This window comes from Stegostoma tigrinum, chromosome 14 (genome assembly GCF_030684315.1).
Source record: "Stegostoma tigrinum isolate sSteTig4 chromosome 14, sSteTig4.hap1, whole genome shotgun sequence".
NCBI lineage: Eukaryota > Metazoa > Chordata > Chondrichthyes > Orectolobiformes > Stegostomatidae > Stegostoma > Stegostoma tigrinum.
This window is the reverse complement of record NC_081367.1, coordinates 68,437,286-68,455,442: the sequence shown is the minus strand read 5'-3', so window position 1 is coordinate 68,455,442 and position 18,157 is coordinate 68,437,286. Positions and strand designations below refer to the sequence as shown.

At 45.4% G+C, this 18,157-nt stretch overlaps 1 protein-coding gene across 1 annotated transcript in view; it reads left to right on the top strand.

The window, feature by feature from the left end:
* The window catches only part of LOC125457393 (glycogenin-1-like), an 85,690-nt gene extending 68,337 nt beyond the window's left edge, over positions 1-17,353 (top strand). Inside the window, exons 5-7 of the mRNA XM_048541551.2 lie at positions 185-311; positions 11,072-11,294; positions 16,506-17,353. Of these exons, the coding sequence (XP_048397508.1) occupies positions 185-311; positions 11,072-11,294; positions 16,506-16,670 (515 nt within the window). The 3' untranslated portion in view covers positions 16,671-17,353. The remainder of the gene's footprint in view (positions 1-184; positions 312-11,071; positions 11,295-16,505) is intronic.
* The last annotated feature ends 804 nt before the right edge of the window (positions 17,354-18,157 follow it).

Sequence of the window (18,157 nt, the reverse complement as noted above, 5' to 3'; positions counted from 1 at the left end):
TCAGTCTTTCTCTTTAGATTTCTAAATCTCCTGTCACCAAACATTCGCCCCTGTTTTGCAACCCTGTTCGTTTGAAACCCTGAACACAGCCATCATTACACAAGTGTGAATACAATAAATGTGATTTGTCGTTAAAAGAATGATGTGTATCATCTTAACACTTCGAAGTTTTGTTTTAATTTAGGTGGGGACCAGGGTTTATTGAACAGCTTCTACAGCAACTGGGCAACAGCAGACATCAATAAGCACCTACCTTTCATTTACAACCTCAGCACTGTCGCAGTCTATTCTTACCTTCCTGCTTTCAAACAGTAAGTACGTACAGAGTATTGTCTTCGAAAGAAAACTCAAACATGATGGTGGACTCAATGATAGCTTTATAAAGAGATCCATATAGGAAAAAGAGGGCAATATTTGCAGCGTGACGGGGAAAGGGTAGGGCTAGCTATACTGCTTTTGCATAGAGGCTGAATGAGCCAATCAGCATCCTTCTTTATATCTCTATATTTCAGTTGTTTGGCAAGAATAATTGTTCTTTGTATGGAGAGAGCCACTTGCTGTTAAGCCCTGGATCCCTCTCTTGGTCACAGATTATAAAATCCACTCCATTTAGAATCCTGAAAGAATGGGCAAAAGTGCATCATGTGATGCGTTGAGACTCCTATACCATTCAATATGACCATGACATGACATTCAGCTCCAACTGCTGCCCATTTCCCATTCTCCTCAATTCCCTGAGAGACCAGAAATCTCTCTGTCCCAGCCTTAAACATATTCAGTGACAGCATGCACAGCCATCTAGAAATTCACATCCCATTCGGAAGTGATCAGAATCCTTGTCCTAAAACAGTGACCCCTCCCTTTACTAATCTGCCGTTTAACCTCCACAACCGAAGACCCTCCGTCTCTCTAGCCCGGGAACAACAGTTTTGTCTGATACAGGGATGGAATGATTTGCATTTGTTTAGTGCCTTTTGTGACCTCAGGATGAGATCCCTGCTCCTGTCCTAAAATCATGGATATTACAATGGAGAGGAAACAGATTGAACTGCATCAGTCTGTCCTGACATTGTTACTGGAGGTATTCGATTCTTACTGACCTTAAATTAGGAATAACATTATGACAGTAAGAATTCTTTTAAAGTGGAATGCGGAATTTGTTAATATTGGGACACCGGCTAGGTTTGTTCTTCAAGATAATAAAATGTGAGGCTGGATGAACACAGCAGGCCAAGCAGCATCTCAGGAGCACAAAAGCTGACGTTTCGGGCCTAGACCCTTCATCAGAGAGGGGGATGGGGAGAGGGAACTGGAATAAATAGGGAGAGAGGGGGAGGCAGACCGAAGATGGAGAGTAAAGAAGATAGGTGGAGAGAGTATAGGTGGGGAGGTAGGGAGGGGATAGGTCAGTCCAGGGAAGACGGACAGGTCAAGGAGGTGGGATGAGGTTAGTAGGTAGATGGGGGTGCGGCTTGGGGTGGGAGGAAGGGATGGGTGAGAGGAAGAACCGGTTAGGGAGGCAGAGACAGGTTGGACTGGTTTTGGGATGCAGTGGGTGGGGGGGAAGAGCTGGGCTGGTTGTGTGGTGCGGTGGGGGGAGGGGACGAACTGGGCTGGTTTAGGGATGCAGTAGGGGAAGGGGAGATTTTGAAACTGGTGAAGTCCACATTGATACCATTAGGCTGCAGGGTTCCCAGGCGGAATATGAGTTGCTGTTCCTGCAACCTTCGGGTGGCATCATTGTGGCAGTGCAGGAGGCCCATGATGGACATGTCATCGAAAGAATGGGAGGGGGAGTGGAAATGGTTTGCGACTGGGAGGTGCAGTTGTTTGTTGCGAACTGAGCGGAGGTGTTCTGCAAAGCGGTCTCCAAGCCTCCGCTTGGTTTCCCCAATGTAGAGGAAGCCGCACCGGGTACAATGGATGCAGTATCCCACATTGGCAGATGTGCAGGTGAACCACTGCTTAATGTGGAAAGTCATCTTGGGGCCTGGGATAGGGGTGAGGGAGGAGGTGTGGGGGCAAGTGTAGCATTTCCTGCGGTTGCAGGGGAAGGTGCCGGGTGTGGTGGAGTTGGAGGGCAGTGTGGAGCGAACAAGGGAGTCACGGAGAGAGTGGTCTCTCCGGAAAGCAGACAGGGGTGGGGATGGAAAAATGTCTTGGGTGGTGGGGTCGGATTGTAGATGGCGGAAGTGTCGGAGGATGATGCGTCGTATCCGGAGGTTGGTAGGGTGGTGTGTGAGAACGAGGGGGATCCTCTTAGGGCGGTTGTGGCGGGGGCGGGTTGTGAGGGATGTGTTGCGGGAAATACGGGAGACGCGGTCAAGGGCGTTCTCGATCACTGTGGGGGGAAAAGTTGCGGTTCTTAAAGAACTTGGACATCTGGGATGTGCGGGAGTAGAATGTCTTATCGTGGGAGCAGATGCGGCGGAGGCGGAGGAATTGGGAATAGGGGATGGAATTTTTGCAGGAGCGTGGGTGGGAGGAGGTGTATTCTAGGTAGCTGTGGGAGTCGGTGGGCTTGAAATGGACATCAGTTACCTGATGATAGTTGCCTGAGATAGAGACTGAGAGGTCCAGGAAGGTGAGGGATGTGCTGGAGATGGCCCAGGTGAACTGAAGGTTGGGGTGGAAGGTGTTGGTGAAGTGGATGAACTGTTCGAGCTCCTCTGGGGAGCAAGAGGCGGCGCCAATACAGTCATCAATGTACCGGAGGAAGAGGTGGGGTTTGGGGCCTGTGTAGGTGCGGAAGAGGGACTGTTCCACGTAACCTACAAAGAGGCAGGCATAGCTGGGGCCCATGCGGGTGCCCATGGCCACCCCCTTAGTCTGTAGGAAGTGGGAGGAGTCAAAAGAGAAGTTGTTGAGGGTGAGGACGAGTTCAGCTAGGCGGATGAGAGTGTCGGTGGAGGGGGACTGGTCGGGCCTGCGGGACAGGAAGAAGCGGAGGGCCTTGAGGCCATCTGCATGCGGAATGCAGGTGTATAGGGACTGGACGTCCATGGTGAATATGAGGTGTTGGGGGCCAGGGAATTGGAAGTCCTGGAGGAGGTGGAGGGCATGGGTGGTGTCACGGACGTAGGTGGGGAGTTCTTCAATTCACTTGTGTAGATGTGTCTTCAGGTACAACGGTCGTAGGTTGGGAAAGATTCGAAACTAAGCAATTTGAAAGTGGAAGTGGAGAATTTAAGGAAAAGACTCAATCCACTGAACGCATGTCTGGTATAATGTGATGTAAATTAATATTCCAATGTGACTAATTGTTTTTTTCTTCCTTAAACCTGTAAAGTTCTGAGATGGCTAGACAGGATAAACACAGGAGAGATGTTTCTCATGACCAGGGAGTCTAGAACCAGGGTCACAGTCTAAGAATAAGCAGCAGGCCTTTTTTCACTGAGCTGAGGTGGGCGCGGGGAATGTGCTGCCGGCAGTGGTAGTGGAGTCAGATACTTTAGCGACATTTAAGTAACTCTTGGATAGGCACATGGATGATAGTATAATGTAGGGTATGCAGGGTAGTTTGATCTTTGTAGGATAATAGATTGGCACAATATCGTGGACTGTGCTGTATTGTTCCATAAAGAGAAACCTCTTTAGCCAGAGAACATAGAACATATAGAACACAGGACAGGCCCTTCGGCCCACAATGTTGTGCCAAGCTTTTACCCTAATCCTAAGGCCTATCTAACCTCTACCCCTACCTTATACTATCATCCAAATGCCTATCTAATAGCCACTTAAATGCTCCTAATGAGGCCAACTCGACTACCCTCTCCAGGAATGCATTCCATGCCCCAACCACTCTCAGTAAAGAGCCTACCTCTGACATCTCCCCTATATCTACCTCCAGTCACTTTAAAACTATGCCCCCTCATAAGAACTACCTCAACCCAAGGAAAATGTCTCTGGCTGTCCACTCTATCTATACCGCTGATCATTTTGTACACTTCTATCAAGTCATCTCTCATCCTTCGTCGTTCTAAAGAGAAAAGCCCTAGCTCTCTCAACCTTTCCTCATAAGACCTTCCCTCCATTCCAGGCAACATCCTGCTAAGTCTCCTCTGTACCTTTTCCAACGCTCCCACATGTTTCCTGTAATGAGGCGACCAGAACTGGACATAATACTCTAGATGTGGCCAAACCAGGCTTTTGAATACCTTCAACGCACTTGAACTCGATCTCGTTATTAGTGAAAGCTAACACACCATACGCCTTCTTAACAACTCTATCCACCTGGGTGGCAGCTTTCAGGGAACTGTGAACATGAACCCCAATATCCTTCTGCTCCTCCACACTGCCAAGAATCTTTGTGTTAACCCTACATTCTGCTTTCAAGTTTGTCCTTTCAAAATGAATCACCTCACACTTTTCAGGTTTAAACTCCATCTGCCACTTCTCAGCCCAGCTCCGCATTCGACCACTGTCCCTTTGTAACCTAGAACAGCCCTCCGCACTATCCACAACGTGACCCACCTTAGTATTGCTAATCCAACCTTCCACTCCATCCAAATCATTTACAAAAATCACAAATAGAAGAGAACCCAAGACAGATCCTTGTGGTACACCTCTCATAACTGAGCACCATGTTGAATATTTTCCATCTACTACCACCCTTTGTCTTCTAAGGGTTTTCTAAGGGTCAGCCAATTCTGAATCCAATCTGCCACATTTCCACCCTGTCCCAAGCCTCCTTAATTTCTGCATGAGCCTACCTTGGGGAACCTTATCAAATGCCTTACTTAAATCCATGTATACCACATCCACTGCTCTACCTTCATCCCCGTGTTTGGTCACCTCTTCAAAAAATTCAGTAAGGTTTATGAGGCATGATCTATCCAAAGAGAGTGATGAGCCTGTGGAATTCTCTGCCACAAAGTGGCTGAGTGCAAAATGATTAGATATTTTCAAGTGGCGTTAGATATGGCTCTTAGGGCTAAAGGAATCAAAGGGTGTGGTGAGAAAGCAGGAAGAGGGTACAGAGTTGGATGGTCAGCCATGGCCATATTGAATGATGGAAGAGGCCCAAAGGGCTGAATGACCTACTCTTGGTCCTCTTTCCTATGTTTCTGTGTTTATTCTTTCATGGGATGTGGGTATCGCTGGTAAAGCTTACGTTTGTTTCCTGTTCCAATTGCACTTGAGTTGAGTGACTTCCTCGACTATTTCAGGGGACGCTCAAGAGAGCCACATTGCTATGGGTGTGGAGTCACATGTAGGCCAGTGCAGGTAAGGATGACAGATTCCCTTCCCTGGAGAAATTGAGTGAACCGGATGGGTTTTTACAACAACCGATGATAGATTCATGACACCGTTACTGAGCTCTGGCAATGTTGTTCATTTAAATAGTGAGAATTGGATTTGCATGTGAAATCAGTTGTTTAGGACACGGATTAACTTGAGCTTTTGGAAGTGGCAGATCTAGTGTAGCTTTTGCTGAGCCACAGTTTTCAAGCCTTTCTTATGTTTGACTGGATTAATGCTGCCTGAAAATGTTATCCCACAATGGTGAGAGCTAAAGCTGAAGTCAACAACTTCCATGGATCCACTGAGAGAGCACATTAAAAATAGCAAGCTTATTTATAGATCATGCTGTGAATGAAGCTCTTGATGATGATGCTAAACAAAGGTGTACCTTCAATTTCCAGTTTGGCCTACAGGAACCTTGCCCCAAATCACCAAGCTGTCACAGTGGCATCATTTTTTTTGTGTACACATCACCTTCACTTCAGGAGCAAAATGCCTCAAGTACACTGGGCCCTGTCCTTATCATAGAATCCCTACTGTATGGAAGCAAGCCATTTGGCCCATCAAGTGCACACAGACCCTCCAAAGAGCATCCCACCCAGACTCACCCCCATCCTCTCCCCTAACACTGCATTTCCTTGGCTAACCCACCTAGCCTGCACACTACGGGCAATTTAGCATGGCCAATCCACCTAGCCTGCACGTCTTTGAACTGTGGGAGGAAACCGGTGCACCCGGAGGAAACCCACACAGACACAGGGAGAATGCGCAAACTCCACACAGACGGTCGCCCGAGGGTGGAATCGCGCCCGGGTCCCTGGCACTGTGAGGTAGCAGTGCTAACCACTGAACTACCCTGAAAATATACAAGATCAGAAAACGTAGTCAGCAAGATCCAAACCCGCACGGTGACATTCCAATGGATTTCTAACCCATCGCGTTATCCACTCAGCCAAAAGTAGAGACCCATATATTTCTTGTCCCAGAACAATTAACAAGTCATAGACTAGTCCCATTGTTTGGTAGGTTATGCCTCATTGGGGTAGACTAGAGCACTGGAAATCAAGCTACACTCTTCCAAGAGTTTTCACTAAACTTAAAAGCTCATCGAAAACTATGACCTCTCATTTTAGATTGCCCAAAGTGGAAACATCTGCTCTATTGACTGACCTACTTTGCTAGGCCCTCCAGTATCTTATTTACCTGCTTAAACCCTCTCATTCTTCTAAACTTCAGCAAGTGTGGACTAAAGCTACTCAATCAAAGACTTGCTGCTATCTTCCAAACTACATGATTGTACTAAGACACAGTGAGCTTTTTTCTAGAGAGTCAGTTCACATGTCGCCCATTTCTTCATCAAGCTCTGACGGAGCTTGGGATCAATGGTCCTGAATCAGCCCTCACAACACAAAGGAGCAGAAGGCAAATTTGTCCCTAAAATACCTGGGAAAATCAGTGGGAGTTGGAAATTGAAAAGACAGAACCTATGATGAGCTACTCACAGTGTCCTAGAGGTATACAGAATGGAAACAGACCCCTTGGTCCAACTCATCCATGCCGAACAGATCCTATATAAATCTAGACCCATTTGGCCTGTATTCCTCTAAACCCTTCCTATTCATATACCCATCCAGATGCCTTTTAAATATTGTAATTCTACCAGTCTCCACCACTTCCTCTAGCAACTCATTCCATACTCACACCACCTTCTGTGTGAAAAAGTTACCCCTCAGGGCCCTTTTAAATCTCATCCCTCTCAACTTAAACCTATGCCCTCTCGTTTTCAACTCTCCCACCCCAAAGAAAAAACCTTGCCTATTCACCCCCCTCATGATTTTATAAACCTCTGTGAAGTTACCCTAACCTATTCAACCTCTCCCTATAGTTCAAACTCTCTCCAACCCTGGCAACACCCTTGTAAATCTTTTCTGAACCCTTTCCAGTTTCACAACATCCTTCCTATAGGAGGCAAACCAGAATTACATGCAGTATTCCAGTAGTGGCCTAACCAATGTCCTGTACAGCATGCAACATGACCCTCCCAACTCCTATACTCAATGCACTGACCAATAAAGGCAAGCAAATCAAATGCCTTCTTCTCTATCCTATCTACCTGTAACTCCACTTTCAAGGAACTATGAACCTGCGCTCCAAGGTGTCTTTGTTCAGCAACCCCCCAGGACCTTACCATTAAGTTGATTTGTCTTTCCAAAATGCAGCATCTCACATTAATCTAAATTAAACTCCATCTGCCACTCCTCAGTCCATTGGCCCATCTGGTGAAGATCCCATTGTACTCTGAGATAACCTTCTTCGCTGTCCACTACACCTCCAAGTTTGGTGTCACCTGCAAACTTATAACCATACCTCTCATCCCTTCACTCATAGGCTCAATGTCTTCCATGCTTTCTAGTGATAGGCTCATGACTGATCCTATTAGGGGAAAGCATGAGGCTGGCCCTGCCTGTGATTGGCAGATCAGATCAGATCAGATACTTGGCACCTTTGGGGGTTATGGGGCAAGAGGAGAGCAAGATTGAGGAGGAGTTTGCAGTTGATGGGAAGACAGAAGGGGCAGTTTGCAGGAGGGGAAAGAGGAGAGATAAGGTCACTGAGCATTGGGAATGAACAGAGAGGGGAATACTGTAAGGGTTAGATGTGGAAAGAGAGAGAAAAAAATGCTGAGAAAAATTGAGGAGGAAGAGAGAGAGGGAGGAGAGGTTGCAAGAGGGGAGAGAAGGAGGCTGAGAACAGGGAAGGAGGCAAGATCAAAAAGGGAAGCTACAAGGAAAAAAGGGAGAGCCAGGGAGGCTGCAAAGGTTTGATGAGAGGGATGAAAGTTGGGGAAAAGGAAAGGAGTCTGTAAAGAAAGTGCTCCTGAGATGCTGCTTGGCCTGCTGTGTTCATCCAGCCTCACATTTTATTATCTTGTAAAGAAAGTGAACAGTTTTAGATGAAGCAAATTAAAAACAAAGAGCTTCTTCCACCTGAGAGCCAGGAAATGTGTAAATTGCTGAGGCAGTGAATTCCTTGAACATTAACATGAAATCTCTAGCTTAAGGCTGAATGAGTTCAGGATTTACCACAGGGACTATGGACAAGTGGGGTATGGGGAATGTACTGGATGTGGTTGTAACATACATCATCAAATGTTAAACTTAATTCTGAGATTATGATGCACTGAAAACATTAGGAACTGCCTGGCTAAAATCTTTCAGCTTTGTACATTCATGATGGAAATGGTATTGGCTGTGACCTGTGTGGTTACGGTGATGTTTTTAGCATGGAGAAGTGTCAGTCATTTTGCAAAAAAACTTTTTGTTCTTATGCCTGTTGTCTTGTGCTAATTTACATGCTGTGGTTACAGCTAGTTAATGATTTCATTGGGTTTTTGAGTAGTGACTTAAAACTGAGAAGGCAAGTGGTGAGGATGACACAAGGGTCTACAAACGGGAAATAGACATAAGTCAGATGGGCAGATGGAATATAATGTGATAAAATGTAAGGTTGAACATTTCGACAGGAAAACGTGATAATTGAACATTATTTAAATGAGGAAAGACTGCAGAACTTTGCAGCTCAGAGGAAAAGTACAAAACAGAGATGTCTTTCTGATACTACAGGAAGCACCAGTTGGACCATAGCTGGAATACTGTGAACAGTTTTGCTCCCCTCACCCAAGGAAAGATATACTGGCTGTCCAGAGAATGTTCACTAAGTTGATCCCGAGTATAGAGGTGTTATTTTATGAAGAAACGTTGGGTACACATTGGAGTTGAGAGGAATGAGAGGCAGCCTTACTGAAAATTATGAGGTTCTTAGGGGGCTATACAAAGAGATTCTTTCCATATGTGGGATAGTCTAGGACCAGAGGGTACAATCTCAGAGCAAAGGGTTGCCCTTTAAGACAGTCATTGTGACTTATTTTCTCTTGGGGAGAGTGTAACTGTGGGATTCTTTACCACAAAAGACTGTAGACGCTGGGTCATTAAGGAGATACAAGGACGAGAGAGTTTTTCATCAGGAAGGGAATCAAGGGTGATGGGGTAAAGGCAGGAAAGTGGACTTGACAGAATATGCGTTCAGCCCTGACCTAATTGATTGAGGCAATGGGCCGAATGGCCTACTTATGCTCTTGAGGTCTTAAAGTTTATTAATTGCCCATTTTGCTTCCTTTAGGGAAGGAAACTGCCATCCTTACCTGGTCTGGCCTACATGTGACTCCAGACCCACAGCAATGTGGTTGACTCTTAACTGCCCTCTGGGCAATTAGGGATGGGCAATAAATGCTGCCTAGCAAGAGACGCCCTCATCCTATGAGTGATTAAAGAAAAAGACAATAATTGAGGATAGTGATGAATTATTCTAATGCTGCTTCTGCCTCAATCCCAAATAACCTATATGTCAACACAAATATAAATGTGGCCATTATTTGATTGCAACAAATGAGTTATTGAGAAAGAAAAAACAGACATTGAAAATCGAAATATAGCCCTTGAGAAAATCTCAGGAAACATCCTCGGGGGATAAAAAATACTTTCATCGCTGTTGCTAACTCTGAAGTGAAATGAAGGGACTGTTAAAGGGAGTTGGGTGGGGGAGGGATAAATAAGGGGCTGTGAAACAGGAGAAACACCAGGTCTCATAATTCCTCTCCCCGACCTAGACCCAGAACCCACCTCTAGTGCCCTTTACTCAACTTTGTCCCAGTAGGAAGGTATTCCTCAGAGAAAATGCTCATGACGGTTGTCTGGACTAATGCTTTGAACCTCCTTAGCAGAATGGGTTATCTCTTCTCCTTCATTGGCTGCATGGCTGTTTTACCAGGCAGTGTGATGCCAACAGCATGGGTTAAATTCCCATACCGGCTGAGATTGCGATGGTGGGCAGTTCTTCTCAACCTCTTCCCTCACCTGAGGCACAGCGACCCTCCGCTTAAACCAGCACCAGTTGTCCCTCTCTGTCTGTAATGAGAGAGCAGCCGTATGGACTGGTTGGACTATGGTGACATTACTTTTTACCGTTTATTCCTTCTCAAGCTGAAGGGATAACCAATAAGCCTCACTGACAACATTACTAATCTGTTGAGGTTATTACTCTGAGCGATCTCATATCTGACACTGAGAGGCTTTCTCCGCAGTGGAACAAGTGTTAGCGGCTACAATCAAAGCCAACGCGACCAGGGAAACTGGTGTCATTTCAAAGCCCCTTTGAAGTTGTTTGCGATGATTGACATCTGTGCACCAACCTCATCATTTAAAGCAAGCACTCAGACCTGGTTTCTGTTGCTGGGTTGAAAGTATGTTACCTGTTTAATATAGTTGCTTGCCTTAGCTCTATGATTCATAGAAGGAATGACATTGCACTGTGGAGTAACACTGAATGATGCCTATCACTATATGTTATGTTGCAAAGATAGTCTACCTTTTAAGGCATATTCAGTGCTCGAATGCACACTCCTTAGTACACTCCTTCACACGATATATTTTGCGCTTATTCTGCATTGTGCATTATCTTTAGGGTGAAAGCAGGAACAGGTACTGAGTTGCATAATCAGCCATGATGTGTTGAAAGGGGTAGTAGGCTTGAAGGCCAAACAGCCTCCTCCTAGTATCTTTTTTTTCTGCCCACACTGCGCTTTACACAGAGTCATGATCTTATACTGTGTGATAGCGTAGAATCTCCATGATCTATTATAACTTACCTGTCCTTACCAAAAGCATATTCTTTGGTTCACAATGAACATTAACTTTGGGAGGGCTACTATATTTATCTGAGTGATGATTTCGACTGGAACATTAATTGTGTGAAATCTGTGAAATCCTAGGTATGGTGCTGATGCCAAGGTAGCCCACTTTCTTGGTAACGTCAAACCTTGGAACTACTCCTACGACCCAACAACGAGATGTGTGATACGAGATAGTGACGATTATTCCACCATTATTCACCCTGAATTCCTCAACATTTGGTGGGACACCTTCACAACATCTGTCTTACCATTGCTTACAGAGTACGGTATCTCAAAGGAGACCAGTTCTGGTACGCAAGAGGTACGTTGCCCTGAGAAATGTAGACTTAAGCATGCTGAAACGCTGACAGGCACGTTGGATGGGACATTTTTCTTGACATGTTGGAGATCAACTAACACGTAGACAAAGCGGCTATAAAAAACAAAATTGGCCCCGTTTAACAATGTGATTTGTAGATATTTTCTGGAAATCAGCTGAAATAATTTTTGAAATGAATAAATTTATTAATTAAATGCACATATTTGGCGTCTACTGTACGCTAATGGTCTTGTTCAGAGGATCCCAAATTTTTCCCATTGCATACTGCTTTTCCACAGATACCAGTGGACCATCTCGTTCCACCTCCTTGCTGGGTGTCCAGACAACCCTCACCAACACCATCTATTTCTACCTGGGTAGCATCCCCAGCCCTGCTAATGAAACGGTTTTTTCCCCCATTTTTTGTTGCCTCCAAGGCTTGTCACAAAGTTACAAGCCCCAAGCTGTGCAACACATGGTAACCTGTATCCTATTCTGCAGCACCTCTCATTCATCCATCGTTGACATACTCTGGCCTCTGTCCTACATTGTCTTCAATATAAACTACTCATCAAATTCTTCCGGCCTTTCTGCATCTTTTCTCTCCAACACCCTCAGTCTTAAATGACTTCCTCAGTTATCCTGCACTCCATGGCCCTTTTTTTTCCTCTCCAGATATTACTTCACCAGCTGTTGATAGAATCATAGAATCCCCTACAGTGTGGAAGCAGGCCATTCGGCACTACGGGTTCACATTGACCTTCCGAAGAATATTCCACCCAGATCACCCTAAGCCTGTAACCCTGCATTTCCCATGGCTAACCCACCTCGCTTGTAACATCCCTGGACACTATGGACAATTTAGCCTTGCCAAACCACCTAAACTGCGCAGAGATAGTGGGAACTGCAGACGCTGGAGAATCTGAGATAACAAGGTGTGGAGCTGGATGAACACAGCAGGCCAAGCAGCATGTTAGGAGCATAAAAGCTGACGTTTTGGCCCTAGACCTTTCATCAGAAGTGAGGGTCTAGGCCCGAAACATCAGCTTTTGTGCTCCTGAGATGCTGCTTGGCCTGCTGTGTTCATCCAGCTACACACCTTGTTATCACCTCAACTGCACAATTTGGGGCTAATGTTACGATAGTTATATAATGTTATGATAGTTATATAATGTTATGATAGTTTCTGTACGGTCTTCCTGAACTACTACTGCGTGTCTGCTAGTCTCCTCTTCTTTAGGACTGTTTCCAAAAGCCATCATTTTGGCCAGATTTTGATCAGCCCAGATTAAACTCTCCCTCCACAACTCACTGTCACCTTTCCTTGGTGAATGGAACACCATTGGAGTGTTTTTCTTTGTTAGGTTTTGTGTGTTTGCAACCTTCCTGTTTGAATTTGCAATTCAGATTATTGAGTTGGCTGCGCATAGAAATCTGCCGAACTACTTTTTCATCAACATAAGTGCATACATTCACTTATAGAAAAAGGAAATGACACATTAATTCAATGATGTATGGAATGATACTTTCTGATTCTGTGACATCAGAAGTTAACGTTTTGACAAAGGTATTGAACTTTTGAAATTAGAATTCCTACAGTGTGGAAGCAGGCCATTTGGCTCATCAAGTCCACACTGACAATCTGAAGAGCAACCCACCCAGACCCACCCCACACCCTATCCCAGTAACCCTACAACCCTGCATTTCCCATGGTTGATACATCTAGCCTGCATATCCTTGGACACAATGGGCAATTTAGTACGGCTAAACTACCAGTGTGGTATACTGCTTCAGCTGTACCCGTTGTGGCTTCCTCTTCATCAGGGAAACCAAGTGGAGGCTTGGGGACCGCTTTGCAGAACACCTAAGCTCGGGTTTGCAATTAACAACTGCACCTCCCAGTCGTGAATGATTTCAACTCCCCCTCTCATTCCTTGGACGACATGTCGATCCTGGGCCTCCTGCAGTGCCACAACGATGCCACCCGAAGGTTGCAGGAACAGCAATTCATATTCCACTTGGGAACCCTGCAGCCCAATGGTATCAATGTGGATTTTACAAGCTTCAAAATCTCCCCTCGCCCCACTGCATTCCAAAACCAGCCCAGTTCATCCCCGCCTCCCTAACCTGTTCTTCCTCTCACCCATCCCCTCCTCCCACCTTAAGCCCCACCTTCATTTCTTACCTATTAACCTCATCCCGCCCCCTTGACCTGTCCGTCCTCCCTGGACTGACTTATCCCCTCCCTACCTCCCCACCTCTACAGGCTCCATCCCTGCCCCTTTAATTTGTCTGCCTCCTCTCCACCTATCTTCTCCTCTATCCATCTTTGGTCCGCCTCCCCCTCCCTATTTATTCCAGAACCCTCACCCCATCCCCCTCTCTGATGAAGGGTCTAGGCCCAAAACGTCAGCTATTGTGCTCCTGAGATGCTGCTTGGCCTGCTGTGTTCATCCAGCTCCACACTTTGTTAGCTACCTAAAATGCACATCACTGGCCTGTGGGAGGAAACCGGAGCACCCAGAAGAAACCCACGCAGACACAGAGAGAATGTGCAAACTCCACACACAGTTGTTCGAGGGTGGAATCTTACCCAGGTCCCTGGTGCTGTGAGGCAGCATTGCTAACCACTGAGCCATCATGCCACCCCTTGGACACGATGGGCGAAATTGGTGCTGTTCCTGTCCTGTATTACATGGCACCAGAAACCCTCCCAGCGCCTCCCAGTGTCTTTATGTTGATCAGCAGCAATGGAATCTTGAAGGAAGCAGGCTCAGAATCCCAAAATTGTTATGGCAAAGAAGGCCATTCAGTCCATCATAACCACTCTAGTTCTATCCCTGAATACCAATCTCCTGCCTTCCCCCTCCCATATGCTTGCACATCATTTCAATCCAAATAAACTTCCAATACCCTCTTGAATACCTCAGTTGGACCCGCCTCCAACACATTTCCATGCAGTGCATTCCATACCCTAACCACTCACTGTGTGAAAATATATTTGAATCCCACCACATTTGCATCTTTCGCACATCCCTTTAAGTCTATGCCCTCTCATTCTTTTGTTTTTTTACAACTGAAAACAGCTCCTCTCTCGCTACTCTGTCCAGCCCACTTATAATTTTGAAAACCTCTTATCAAACTCTATGCAGCCTTCTGGGCTAATGGGCTAATAACGAGGAGTAAAAATTGATAGATCACCAGACACTTTCTCTTAGATAGGGCTCTTGTGGTGCAGTGATAATGCCCCTACCTCTGGGCCAAGAAGCCTGCTCAAGTCCCACCTGCCCCACACGGTGTGTTACTGCATCTCTGAACAGGTTGTTTAGGAAAACATCAAGACAGTTTCTCTTCCAACGTACTCCCAAGGGCCGTACATACATTAGCTTGGGAAGCAGCACCCTTAGTTAAACAAATTACTCCCAAAATCTGAGTAGGAATTAAATCACCTTTTAATTTATTTATTGTAAGCTTTCAAAGTGATGATTGAGGACTCAGCTCTCACTTCGTTGATCATTCGAGACAATGAAAAAGAAATGATAAGCCCAGTTTCTGCCTGATGCTTGATCTCTGCTCTGTGTCACATAGATATGTGTCTCCTTCAACTAAATTAGCTATACAAAAGGGCACACTGCAGTCTTAGCTCGGGCAAACCATGCCAGCCCTAGATATTTGCTTCATCGAGCAAATTGAGGCATCATCTCCCACAACCCTCTTTTGTGTGTGTGTGTGGGTTGGGGGGGGGGGGGGGGGGGGGGGGAGGGCGCGGTGGCGGGGGAGAAAAAACACAACTGGGACAAATTTCAATATCAGTAAAACTGGTGGCCAGAGTTGAGGTGGGGGAGCGGTGGTTGGGGGAGGTGGGGCAGCATGTGTGCATGGGGCCATGAGTGGAATATCACCCCTTTGAAGCTGAAAGGCCACCTGGATAATGATATTCGGGCAAGCCTGTAAAAGCAAAAGCGGCCGAGGCACCTGATAGAGGAATAAGGCAGCTCTTAAAAGCTGTGCATCTGTAGCTGGATGGAGTTCTCTGATTGAAATTCAAAGTGCAAATTAGCAGAATTGCACCAAGCATGCTTCTCCTGGGTGGACCAAGCCTTAGGCCACTAGTGGTCTTTAAAGGGCCTACTGGAGGCTGCTCACAATAAGAAAGCCGTGAAGAAATATGTAACTTTTTTTTTGGTCTAGAAGTCAGGGTGCCTCTTTGATACCTTGAGAAAAAGTCTGAGGTGCTGCCGACGCGATTGTGTACCCACCCTCCCCTCGCATCGCCTTCCAGCACAACCCACTCTGCCACCTCCCCCTCACCCACTTCCTCCAGTCCTGACCAAATACGAGACAGAGGATGTACGCTGCCTTCCTCAGGAAATGGGAACGCTCCTTCAGCACTCACTCCCAAGCAGTGTGGTTCAATGTCATTGTCTCAACCTTCTCCTACCAGGAAAATTCAGACCTCCGGCTCTGGGCAGCCTCCTCAACATTCGGCTGTTGTGTCCAAGTTTAATTCCCAGTTTGTTAGATCTCTGGAAGGCGGTCGAGATGAGAAGCCATTATTGTATGCAGTAAACTGATATGTGAAAGTTCCCACATTGACTTTTTTTCTCTGTCTTCACAAATATGTCTGGCAACCTTACAGCTGTCATGCTTGGTCTATGCACTGGCTTTCACTTGTGGCTTGTCATTCTGTAGGAAGGTATGCTCAACTTCAAAGGTCCCTGTCCCTACAATCAGTTCTCATTCAACTTTTTGTTCCTCTTGGTTAATTAACATTGTTATCAGGGGGAAATATTTGCTAACTCAATAGTATTGACGTGAGTGCTGTTTTAAGATTGTGCGAGTGCAGTACGTGACTTCTTAGTTAAAAGGCGATGTCTCAGCTCCAGACATGTGCATGGGAGAATTTTCTATTTGCATTTTGTTTATTGCTTAATAACAATCAATACAAAAATAGACTGCTGATCAGATAAAGAAAGACGCATTAATTAGCTGATGCGTCTTCATGTTATATAATTCAACATTGCAGTCATTATTAATATAGATCAATACAGCGCAGAACAGGCTCTTCGGCCCTCAATGTTGCGCCGACCAATGAGCTAATTTAAGCCCATCCCCCTACACTATCTATTAAAATAATGTACAGAGATATTCCATTGCGCCTTTACAGTGGTTTAAAAGCTTACAGTTTGACCTTTCTGTTTTAAAAACTTACAGGAGGATAAGTTGAGTGAAGCTGTCTCCCAGCTTTCATTCACTCAGCCTGATCCAGTGGACTCCTCGGAAGAGCGCAGGAAGAAGTGGGAACAGGGTCAAGTTGATTACATGGGAGTAGATTCCTTCCAGAACATTCAAAAGAAGCTGGATGCTTACTTGAACTAACGGCAGGTGACTGCAATCCCCACGTGGCTACCAGCGAGGACTGAATACAGAAGGTCTATAGCATCTAGTCTGGAGTTCAGTGCATGGCTGGTTTGTACGTAAGCTATTAGTGGCATGGTTTGAAAGGGGTGTTGCTATCAGGCTGTCACCTCAGCAATGAGTGTCTGTAGTAAGAATAAGGCAAAGGGCAGTGAACATCATCTTTCAAAGACCTGAAGTAAATCTCCTCCCAGTATTCAATATTTTGCACATTGACATACTGCCTACTACTGTAATGTTCCTCCAGAAGGCTTTTTGCTTAACTTAGTAAAACAGACTTAACTTTTGAACTGTGTTATAGACACTGAGTTTCACAGTGCTCGCAGTATTTTCCATATGTTTTAAGTAGCTTCACATGCATGAAGGCCAATAAACTACTGCCTCCCCCCAACACCAGCACCCATGGCTTTACAAAGAAAACATTGCACTCCTTTTCCACTGAGAGAAAAAAAAGTAATTTCTGTCTTTGATTGAATTTCTGGGCACTGTACCTAACCCATACCTTAAAACATTGGTACATAGAACAGAAGACCTTTTTCCACCTATTATGGTATTTGTGATGTAATTAACCTGCTGACCATCAATTTCTATGTGTCTCATAGCACTTTACCCATGAAAATAAACACTGGTTTGAAGTTGTTGAATTTATTTGTTTAATGCATCATCTTGTGGGTTTAATTATCTTGCATTCCCAACTGTACTACATAAAATTTCAGATCGACATCAGCAAAGCTTAAAAGCTGCAGGAGACGACGGCCTAGTGGTATTGTCGCTGGACTATTAATCCAAAGACCTAAATAATGTTCTGGGGTTCAAATCCCGCCACGGCAGGTGGTGGAATTTGAATTCAATAAAATATCTGGAATTAACAATCTAATGATAACTGTGAATCCATTGCCAAGTGTCAGGAAAAACCCATCTGATTCACTAATCCTCTTCAGGGAAGGAAACTGCCAGCCTTACCTGGTCTGACCTACATGTAACTCCAGACCCACAGCAATGTGGCTGACTCTTAACTGCTCTCTAGGGGAATTAGGAATGGGCAATAAATGCTGGCTTTGCCTGCGATGCCTTCATCCCGTGAATGAATAAAGGAGAATGGATGCAAAAAACAAAGGCTTGCATTTGTATACCACCTTTCATGATCTCAGGACTAATGCCCTTAGGGTCATACAGAATGGAAACAGGCCCTTCAGCCCATCATGCCTAACAACAAATAGAAATCTACACTAATTCTATTTATCTGCACTTGTTCTGTAGACTATTGTGCCCTGGGATTTTAAATCCTCATCTTAAATTGCAAGGATACTTGTATAGAAAGTGCTGCCGGAGAGGGTGAAGACATCTGTCATCCTCTATGTGGAAAAAGTCTTGCCTCAGATCCCCTCCAAACCACCTACTCCTCACCTTAAACTTTGGCCTTAGACACACCTGCTGTGGGGAAAACA